Below are 11,589 nucleotides of genomic sequence, written 5' to 3' on the forward strand. Positions count from 1 at the left end.
ATTAATAGGAAGATCGATTGGTGGATTCTTGGGGAATATCTTAGCATTACCCTTGGGAAACGCCACACACGCCCCCCCCCCCCCCCCCCCCCCTTTTGGGAATCTGGAACACTGACTTTGTAACGAGGCCAAAAAGACGGAGCAAAAAATAGAGGAAGCAATACAGAAGGCCAAAAAAAATGAAGGGGTCCGCATTAACGTTTGCCAAAGTGGGACGTGTGTGGTGTTCCCAGGGATTATGCTAACGCATTCCCGAAAAATCCACCAATGAATCTTCCAGTATTTGTTGTTTTCTAATTCCGTCAAAAATATTGGAATTACAAGGATACTTATCTGAACATTCGTAGTAGCGACCAAACTGCGCGAGGGGCATGATGTAATGGAAATCGAAGAAGCGAAAATAAAGACTCCGCAATATTTTCCGGACTTTCCGGTGAGAGTAGTAATGAACTCAATCCTCAATTGTAACTTCTTGTCAATACTTGGACAGCTCGCTGATGTAGCGGTTGGACCGTTTAACCTGGAGTATATACAATGGAAAACCTTCCACACATCGGCTCAACTCTTCTACGACGATCTGAAGATTGTGAGCGGCATGAATGATCCATTTGTATCGGACTCTGGGGCCTTCATAAACATTTTTGATCAACAGGTGAGAACTTAAAGCTATCCTACACATTGATTCTCAACAATGACTTCATGATTTTTTCAACTTGGCACTTTTACTCGCTGTATTTGCCTCGTGCTGAAAATAAGACCGATCATAAGCGACTTATCGATACCGCTCATAAATAACAAGCTTAATGGCGTGCATTCAATAGTAATTGTTGGGTCATGCAACAAACGTAACTTTTTTATAAAACACAGAACACAGACCTTGCTACGAGATTTCGAAATGACATTCTAAGATAACTTTGTATGACAAGAATTTGGCAAGCAATCACTTACATGAGCTATAAATGTTTTTCCCTCATGAGTTAAAAGATGCTAAGAAGAGCTTATGTTCTAGCCTGAAAAACACTATCGCTCCTGCTATCAAAATCACAATCTCTCCTGCTACTAAGAAATATTTAAAAAATAATCGACTTGTGTCAAAGTGCGATTTAGTAACAACTCGTAGAAGTAACAAGACGTTCGCGCTTGGTATCAAAAGTGGCACTCAACTCTCACACGTAGCAGGCTGAATGACGCACAACGTTGCACTCCGACTCTAGTCTTTGCTCTTTGTTGAATCGTAACATCGTCCCGGTCAGCATAAGAAACGAAGGATGTGGTTTACAATCCTTCTTGCTTCGCTGTTCGTTCCTCGTCGTTCTAATCGGCTAATTATGCAATCTTAATGGATACGTATCGATGATAAGAAACCAGGGACTTAACACGGCCGGCGTTTCTTAGGCTGTAAGTTACCCTATCGCAATTTTACGTATCATGTGACGTATTTTAAGAGGTAATGATGTGAACTCCGTCACTAACTGCAACCAATGACGATTATAGACCTTTTCATCGCTTATCACCCTGGCGGAAAATGCTGACTCACTGAGCTGTGGACGCATGCGCACCGTTTGATATACCGCGCAACAGAGCTACAGCGCATGCTCAGAAGGCATTCCACAGCCCAGTAGTTTCACCCAAGCATGCACAACCAACTCGCCCAAGCCTCCGTCCTCTCCTGCAGACAAAGATGGCCGAGGACAGGTGATTATTACAAAGGTCCACGGGCCGTGATAACGTCCGCCACCCATTTTATCTACAAAGCTGACTAAAAACCAGACACGTGATTAATCTTGACAACGCATAGCGAAACTGCACACATGCAGACACTTCTGAGTGTGTGGTATGTAAAAAAATTTCACGAAAAGATTGTTGTTCATTTCACTCACCTGGAATTCTTTTTCATAAAAACACCTCTGGCGGACCACGGCACCTTCAGTCCTGGATCTTCTTTTTGTCTTCGCTTTTCATCCTGATTGTCCTCTCCACGGCTTTCTACCGGATCGCCGGAAGGCAAAGAGCCACCAGTCTGTTCATGGATATTTCCAAGTACTTATATGCGTATATCGAAGTACTGTTTTTTGAAGGTAAGCTACCTGTGCTGTTGAGTCACTGCCGCAGGGTCAAACGAGTGGTCCTTGACGTTTCAAATTAAAGAAAATTCCTGGTTTCTATCCGGGTCCTACACGTGAACTGCAGCGGCAGCCAAGGCGCTGCGAGTTCTGCTACACACAGACTACGCACTATCACAATGCACGCTGACCATGATGGCCTCTGACGTCACAGTCTCAAGTTACGTCATGATTTTACTTGACGTAACAGTGTCGGTGAGTCGTGGTGTCACAAGACGTCACAATGTCTTATGACGGCATGGTGTCGTGTGACGTCATAGTGTCATGTCGCGTCACGGACCGCTCTCGCTAAGCGACAAAATGTCCCTCTAAATATTGCGTAAAACGTTTCCCCTTAAAGGGCTACTCCACCGATTTTTTCATTGTCTCCGATTTGCTTGAAATTTTGCTAAACTAACCAGCAAACATCGCGAAAATAGTATCCCAAATATAAGGTCAAAATATTGTTTTTTCGCGAAGTTATTGAATTTACAGTTTTGGTCCTCACAGTGTTTTTCAAGCTCGAAGTCTCTACTGGCAACAGTGAAAAAGTGACGTCAGTGGAAGGCAGGGGTTCACTCTTTGGGCTGTAGATTTTGTTTTAAACTGATTCGAAGCAGTTTCATGGTGTCAAATGAATGCTTGGGAAGCTCGCTGCAGTACCCGCGCTCCAGCACGGAGCAAATGATCGGCATATTCTATTTTTTGGCTGCTTGCTCGACTGGCAAGCCTGCCTGCCACTGACGTCAGGGCCCTGAAAAGCGCGCGTATATTTGAATGCTGGTTTTTGCATCATTTTCATTTGCCGATTTCGCAATAACTATTATGAATTTCGCGATTCTGAATAGCATACCGGAGAGAGTAAAGGCCGGGGAGTCAGAAAATATAGTTAGTTGAGGTAGCTCAAAAAATCGGTGGAGTACCCCTTTAACGCTAAATGTTCCGGTATCACGTGAGGACACGTGATACCGTGACACCACTTGATGCCACGACGTCAGCGAGGACAACCCTCCGCAAAACAGACGCAGAACCTCGTTAAGAAAGGCTGTCGTCCTAGACGCCTAATTATTATAACTCGTTTCTTTTTCTTTTCTTTTTTTAATGTAAATTTAATTGTCATGACGATTTGGTTTAAACAGGTGAAATGAACTAAGCATTCAGACGGTCATTCGCCTCTACTGCTCTGCGGGGTCCTATGAAGAGCAAGTCACATTTGGCATGATGCGGGAATGTTCCCGAGTTTTCGGCAGGGACCGCATGGCCATTGCGGCGCCAATTCCTTCACATCTCTTATCCACTAAACTGATTCAACAGAGACCAACAACTCGTTCTAAGATTTTATCGCAGCTGGTATACTTCCAGGCGTTCTCGCCAGTTAAGGCCATGCTTCCAGGGGGTGCGACTCTCAATGTTTGTGCGTTATGCCAGAAACTAAACATTTATTCCGGTCACAGCCACTATGGTGAAGTTCGTGCCGCAAGCCAACCGCATCCTTCTCGCTGTCTGGCTCATCGCCTGCCTCATTCTGAACAACCTATTCAACGGAGAAGTGAAGGCCAACCTCCTGGTCAAGTCGGACACCGCACGCATCAATTCGGCCGAAGACGTCCTGCGCGACCCCAAGATCGTGCCCATCACGATGAAGAACTCGCCGATCACCACGGCCCTTCAGGTAACATTCGTGCGACCACAAAAACCTCCGCGCCTGAATCTATTTCCTTCAAACTGACTACAACCTACTCCTTAGCATCACCGTCTGGGGTTTCATTAGATCGAGACCTTTAACCACAGGAACCGGCAGGGTAGAAGCCCTCATCTGTAGTTTTACGCAAATTTCACGATACTGAACATTGTGCACTTACTCTGCAGCAGGTGCGGACTAGCGAACTTACCAACGGGCAGAGCCTGACTTTGCCAAGGACCGCAGAAATGGAGAGTGGAGAAAGGGGGGGGGGGGGTAATTAAAATCAATTCTGGGCAGCATAACTCTTGCACAAGTTGAGCGGAAAGAGGGAGGGGAATTTTATATTTTTGGGACGAACCAACACACAAGAAAGTGCTAAAAAGGAATGCACGTTCAGAGTGTGACGCGCCTGAACGTGCTCCAAGATACTTTTCTTGGGTTGCCAAAAGCATGGTAGCGCTTTTTAGACGAAAACAAAAGAAAGAAAGACAAGACAGACACGAGCGCTCGTCTCTGTCTTGTCTTTCTTTCTTTTGTCCTCGTCTCAAAAGCGCTACCATGCCCTTGGCAACCCAAGACCGATACCAACTAGTCCAGCATTCAGCATTGATAAGTCCAAAATACTTTGTTTTTTTTAAAGCGCCGTCAGCGCGTCTGTGCTGCTTATTTTGATGAAGTCGATACTTACTACAACAAAGTGCTCCAGTTTCAAAAGTAAATTCCTAAAGACAACATAAGGAGTTGAGAAAGAAACAAAGGAGGAGGATACGGCGCTGTAGCCTTTGAGCTGGCGCCGGCCAGAAGGCTTAACTTAGCACGTTGTAACCTTGCCGGCCGGAACACCTTGGAATCTGTCGCACTGGTCACTTTATCCCAACTGCCACTTACCAGACCTGTACGTAACGCGTTATGAGTAACTCGTTACTTGTGCTTAGTTAATATGTGCAACGAAGTAGCACTCTAGTTACTTTTTAATTGAAGGAACGAGTAACCATTTTTAGTTACTTCTTGAGGGGTACGGCTACATCATAAGTACACAACCTTGTTCGCACACCAGCTTACGCCTGTACTTTGCACGACGAGAAATCGCTAGACAGGCCATAAACGATGCGGAGAAGGGACTTTAGTATAGTCATTGTTATTCCTCACCTAACGCCTTAAGAACGAGAAGAAATATTATCAACAACAAATATTGGAAGCGGACACGGCTTCAAAAAAACGAGAGTCGGAGTAACCAGAAACTAACGCGTAACCTTTGAGCTGAGGAAAAGTTCTAATTTTTAATCGCAGTTAAGAGTAACATAACTAGCTATTTTTGAGTGACTAACAAGTAACGGGTTTTACTTACTTTATTTCAGTACCGTGCACATGTTTGCTACTGACCTTTGGTCCAGGTCTCGAGCATGGAGTCAGTGCGGAAGTTGTACGACCGGATGGCCGCCATGGGGGGTGAGATACCCGTCCCGGAAATCTACACGGCCAAGACAATGGAGCTCGTCCAGCAGCGCAAGGCAGTCATAGTCACCGATATGATGACCGGTCGCGTACAGTCGTCTCTCTTCTGTCCGGTCTTGAGCGGCTTCTTCTACGTGGGCACGCAGATCCTCACCAGCCTGCGCTCCGTTTGGTATTTTCGCAATGGAATCGATCCTGCCGTCACCAGGGAAATCGACAAGAGGTTAGTCAACCTAAAACGTGCCATATTAACCTTCAAAAACATTTTCCTTGCACTCTCAGAAGTTTCTAAATGTACACTGCCCAACTATGTACGTGGGCGAACAAAAATCTGTCTTCCTTAGCCGATGATCCGGAAGGGCGGTATAACGCCCATCAATGAATGTGTAGTCTCCGAGGCAAAAATGCGTATTTCACTTTTGTACTTGAATCTGTGTTATCAATAATGAGCTGTGTACCAACCACCCTTCATTGACTGAACTTTTAAAGGACGACGAAAGGCTGTTGCTGGAGGTGCGTTGCTGTATACTATACTTACTCATATCTCTAGCAGCGCCTCAAGGCAGTGGCGCTTCCTGGCTCTTAGAAAAGCAATTTCCTGCGCATCCGCAATATCCAACACCGCCATGGGTAAATGCATTTGTTTATCAACAGTGCGCTTGTTGTAGCCCGCGTGCGCCTATTCCGTCGTACATGCCTCGGCTACTTAAAACAAATTACGTGACACTGAGCCTGGCGTATTTTATTCTCAGGTAAGACTCACTGCCACATCTCAGTCTAATTCTATGTAGAAGCATTCTTCCGGCCTCGACATTCGAATCAATTCCTTTGAGAATTGCACGAATTAACTGCCAGAGCGCTGTGCGAAGAAATTGAGGCGCAAGACATGTTCTTACTCTTGTTCTGCGAAGTACATGGCTCCTGTGTGGCACTATAAAGAACAAACATAATTGTCTTTATCACCCAAAAAACAAATTATTGTCTCCGAAAAATAGCGTTAAACCTCGCTCGCACAGAAATCAGGGTGTTTCGTGCATAAAACCTATAATCAATTTAGTCTCCTTTTTTTACACCGATCATGTGACCGCAATGGGAATGGGCAAATTACGCCCTTTCTATTGGATATTTGGATATTTCAGTGATTCTAGTAGTCCTAAAACAGGGAATGCCGCCCAGAGGGAAAACTTGGAGGAAAAAAGCGGGAAGCTAATGTCTAACCAATTCTGCAGCAGCTGGAGCACCCCGGCGGTCGAATTGTGAAACGGAGGAAAGGGGACGAGATGCACGAGGTTGGAGCTGTGAATACTGTAGAGAACTCCCGCACGAGTGTTAACTAGCTTTAGTTTTGAAACACTAATCATGTGTACCCCCTTTCATCAGTCTAATTCCAAGCTATGTGGGAAATGCGATTTTCGCTGAGGAATAGAATGGACGCCATATTTTGTTTTTTGTATGGAAGCCATTTGCTTAGTAGGGTGGAATATTTATTGGGTATCGCATTATCAAATCTAATAGAACTAAAGGCTAGTTCCCACAGTTCCCACAGCAGCGTTTTCTTACGTTACAACAATATCCCTGAACTGGCAGCCACGCTTAATAAAAAGCACAGATGTACCAGTAACTTTTAGGTGAGCTTTTGTTATTACTGTAATGTAAGAAAACATAAAATGTGCATTAAGTCTAAACTAAAGTCACTGATACTGGGAAACTGGCACCAATCCCGGAGAGGAGCTCGCTAGTGGTGCTTCTATTTTCCTCACTACGGTCAGTGCACGTGCTAACCACGCGGTTATGTTTCAACTTTCATAGAGCATAGAGGCTTGGCATTGATCCTGATTGCACCAGCAGAAGAAATTGAAGTATCATCAATCTGGGTTGTGAAACCATTCCACCATGAGGCGATACCAACACTTCTTGCCGCGAATTGCCTTCCGTGCGTGATAGCCGCACACAAACATACAGACGACCAAAATCTTGCAAGGCGATTGGCTAATCGGTGTTCGTTGCCATGAAAATCGTCATTTCGGTCCATTCAAATAGTCGTAGCTTTGAGAGGGTCATTTTAAATCAGTCGCACCAAGATTGCCATGGGGCATCATCATTCGGAAGGCGTTCATCGCCAATATAAGCGTTTTTGGCACTCTGTACGCCATAAACTTATCAATCATGCCAATCTCCAGGTATCTCCTACCATGATATTGTTCCTATTGCGTAACTGAAGAAAAGAAATATATTTTCCAATGTTTCGAGGCACCCACACCGCATCTGGAGGCAGTGCGATGAACGCTTGTTTCGCCGGTGTGTGGATACAAAAATCTCGGTATACAAGAAATGTATCTGAATAGCTACATTTCCCCATCGAATTCAGACTGACTCACCGGGAATGGACAGGCTAAGGAGAAATTGTTCATTTCATGAACCAAAATGGCAGCCATATGAGGAGCTTGGCGCTACTTTTCCAGGATCCAGTAACCTTAGAGTGAACCAGACTTTAAACCTAATAGGTACTTGTCTTTTTTGTAATCCTGTGGGTTTCTGAAACCCTGTTACCCCTGCTGCGTGTCTAAGAATTCTTTCCTATAGACATTTGCAAGAGAGGCTCCAAAAAACGAGCTTCTATTTTTGGACAACTACGGCGCCCCCTGATGTCCGGCGTGTTTCCCCCATCTTGGGGTGGGGAAATCAATCAGTAACCCAAAAAGCCCAACGCAGGTGCCTCACCGTGACCTCAATTAATGTTTCTTTCAGGCTCCCAGTATAACTTTTTTCGCCATTGGCCGGTTGAGTTGTGCTACTGATTTTTATTTCACTTTTTCACATTTTTGTGGTCGCAGTCAAAGCCTAGATATGTTTAATAAGCCGTGTTTATTATCGTTAGTCAAGAATCCCTAGCGTTTGAATATTGCTCGGATTGTGAAATGGTACTCTCACACGTATAAAACTATAACCTTTTCGCACACTCGTGATCGGTTGAGTCATTTACAAGCAGTGCGTTTGCTATGGCTACACAATGTGCGACTACAGTGACCCTTTCGTGCAGCACGTACATGCTCCTACCGGGGACGGATTTATAAATCAGGTTTTGAGGGGGGGGGGGGGGGGGGGGGGGGGGGGGTCTGCATGCAGAGGGGTGGCATTAGGGGAGACGCCTTGCCTATATAAATTTTATTGACCTAATCAGTGCCATGTCACCAAAACTAACCATTTCTTTCTAAAGAAAGTTAATGTAAACCGTTTTTCCCATAAGAAAAAACGTTGACCTTAACGGGACACTGCAAAGAAAAAAAAAAGCTTTCTTTTAATTGAACTAGATGGGACACGTAATTTTTACAATATTATTTCCACAAAAACTTATGTTGTTTGCGCAATATTCACACCGTTAGACTCAACTTAGGTTCAGAAGATGGAGGTCGAAGCCCGCTGATCCCCGCCCCGTGCTTACCAGGTGCTTACCTCTCTCATTGGCTGGAGACATGATTGACGTGTGAGAGGTTGGGTCTAAATTTATATCTCCGTGCCGTAATATCAATTCATTCGGCTATATTTTTTATGTTTGTGAAGCAAATAATCAAGATAGAGTCAGTATTGTTTTCAAAGAAATCCCGACATTGCTTCTCCCGCTTTGGTTTGCAACGTTAACAAAAGTGCCGCCGTCCGCGGAGTGCTGAACGAGCGAAGCTCGTTCAGCTTGTCAATATTTATGAGTGCGGCCGCCTTTGAGTTCACAGGGCTGTTTAGAGGAAGATATTCTAAACCGACGTAGTTTGCTTCAAACAACTGCCGCAAGTACATGCCTTCGGAAGCGCTGTAAGATGCTTGCTTTCTTGGCGGAACTGGACTAAGCCTGGCGTCGAGATCAACTATTTTGATCGATCTGGGTTGGCTTCTTTCTTTGCGCTTGCTGATACTGAACAAAGTTGTTGTTCCCGTAAACGCGGCCCCCATGCTCTGTGAATTGTGCAACCGTCATGATTGCGACCATGGTTTCCATACTGAAAAGATTCCTACACAGGAAAGAATTTGCGAGCCTTTTGGTTGGAAACAGTCGGGTGTTTGGATATTATAAAGTTTGTCTACGTATGTTTCCGTCATTTCGCCGGGAAAGGCAAGTAGCTCTCGAAATTTGCGTGCACCCTGGCCTACCAAAGAAAATGTTTTTACACCGGCACGCTGGCCGGTTTAGCATCGCGACACGCGACCGGAGCGTCAATACAACCAAGAGCACCACTTGGCAGGAAAATAAGTTCTCAGCGTGGAGACTGCAAAGACCATACCGATTCCAACCTCCGGTGTCACGTTTGTTGGACGAGTGCGGACGATCCGAGTCACCGCAGTCAGAACAAAGCAGGGAGCGTGACTCGTAACATTGCAGTTGGGCGAAGCCAAACGCAGAGCGGCGACTAAAGCCACGCTCACACCTCTAATACATTATACAAAAGACAGTTTATAGGCTCTGTCTTAAGCATTTCTTGTATGACAGTCACAATGGTCATACAAACACTGTCTGATGACATCTTTGAAGCGCACATATAAGCATGGGAAACAAACATGATTCGAAAATGCTTGAGTGCTGTCCACAGAGTATTCTGTCATCGTGTCAAGAGCAAACACCGTGTTTCTTGCGTGATATGTGAGGAGTCTGAGGGCGGCTTTACGTTGTTTCTAACGTCCGTTTGGGTGCACCATAAGACGAAAAGCAGTGCGTTACTGTGGTATGCATATTTTACCGCGTCCTCTCATGTTGGTCATGCAGGATCCTGTGGGTCTTCGAAAGCCCGTTTCCCCTGCTGCGCTACCACGAGCTCTTCCCCAAGGGGTCCACCTGCTTCCTGGACACGTACAAGCAGGACCGCAGCAGCTCTTTCCATCCTCTCAGTTTCCGGGACATGCGAGCCGTCTTCATCCTGACCGGCTTCCTGTTCGCGCTGGCCTTTGTGTTCCTCTTTATCGAGCTGGTCGTTTTCGGGCTTTACCGCTGCGCCGACTGCATTGCGGGAGAGGCGCACGCTTACCCACGCTGAGGTTAAGAGCGCTTTGATTCACAGCTCTCTTTTTGCAAGACATACGAAGTTAAAATGAAAACTACATGCCACGCAGCTTTGCAACTTCAAACTTCAAAAAATGTTTGACAGACGAGCGGCGTATTTTTCGTACTCCCCCACCCCCCCCCCCCCCCCCCCCATGCACACACAGACTCTCACATACCCACACCGCGGAAATTCTACTACGAAGAAGATTGCATTAGGTGGCTTCTTTACCTAGATTACTGCTATTAGTTTTATTACTGCAATAATATCAGCATTGTTTGTGTAGATAGTGTTTTGCATACACCACAGAACTCTTTGTGGCGCAGGTCCGTATATTGTCGAAGTCGCAAAACTCTTAATATAAATCCTCATACCACATATCCCTAACAACTTAAAGCCCTGAACTCTACCATAAGCGCGGATATCGCTGGTGGTGATAAAAATTCAAAGGTAGAAAGCGACAGAATGGCGGAGAAGCAATGCAGACGATGCGTTGATTTTTGTCGAGTGCATGCCAACGTAGCTGTTTCTTTCTTTGTAGAATACTTGACGACGATGATTACAAGCAGAACGAAACTGAACATGTACCAACTTTGTATGAAATATTTTGCGGCTCCTTCGCATTTAATAAAGCCTCCCAGCGACTTGAGCCCACTGAGGTCACATATGTTCCTGTGTTCCGCTTTTCCGATACCGCCGAAACACGTGCTTTGAGACAGCATACATTTTGCTTTAGACTTAGATCTCTGTCATATCATATATCCTCCGAGTAATTGCATTGGTAGATGCAAAGCTGCAGAATCAAAGGGAGATAATCTGGCAGCGCACAAATTCTCGAATTGTTTTATGCCTTAGGCTTATATAATCTATATGAAGTCTCATATATTTATTGTTCGAATCATATATAATTGTCGGCTTTTATTAGGCATGTGACCAAGTAATCGCTGCAATATGTGAAAAGGATCTAACAAAGGACGAGATAGAAAAAACGGTTGAACTCCAACGTCAAATCTGCCCATGGACTCTGAGAATGTGAAGGGATATGCTCATATTCTCTACGCAGATTGCGTTTCCGACACAAACTGAATTTGGGTTTGCGTCATTCACTGAATGTGATTTGTAGAATACGGTTTTTGGTAAAAGCATCTGCTCAACAGAAGATTCAACGAGAAGGCATATTGAACAACGATTTATTTCCATGATGTGAAGGCTCTGCAAAACTTCAATGTTTTGCAGAGCCTTCACATCAACCTTACGCTTGATTTTATTTAACGTTCTGGATTTCTATCATAGAACCAGCATTTCTAAGAAGGATTAATCA

General features: G+C 44.9%; 1 protein-coding gene across 1 annotated transcript; it reads left to right on the top strand.

Annotated features, from left to right (window-relative positions):
- The first annotated feature begins 445 nt into the window (after window positions 1-445).
- Window positions 446-10,262, top strand: LOC115331271. The gene is made up of 5 exons (XM_029993366.3): window positions 446-652; window positions 1,931-2,078; window positions 3,557-3,774; window positions 5,181-5,464; window positions 9,995-10,262. The coding sequence occupies exons 1-5, from the start codon at window positions 446-448 to the stop codon at window positions 10,260-10,262; spliced, it is 1,125 nt and encodes a 374-aa protein (XP_029849226.3).
- The last annotated feature ends 1,327 nt before the right edge of the window (window positions 10,263-11,589 follow it).

Source organism: Ixodes scapularis, unplaced genomic scaffold (assembly GCF_016920785.2).
Source record: "Ixodes scapularis isolate PalLabHiFi unplaced genomic scaffold, ASM1692078v2 PGA_scaffold0__279_contigs__length_252992795, whole genome shotgun sequence".
NCBI classification, from domain to species: Eukaryota; Metazoa; Arthropoda; class Arachnida; order Ixodida; family Ixodidae; genus Ixodes; species Ixodes scapularis.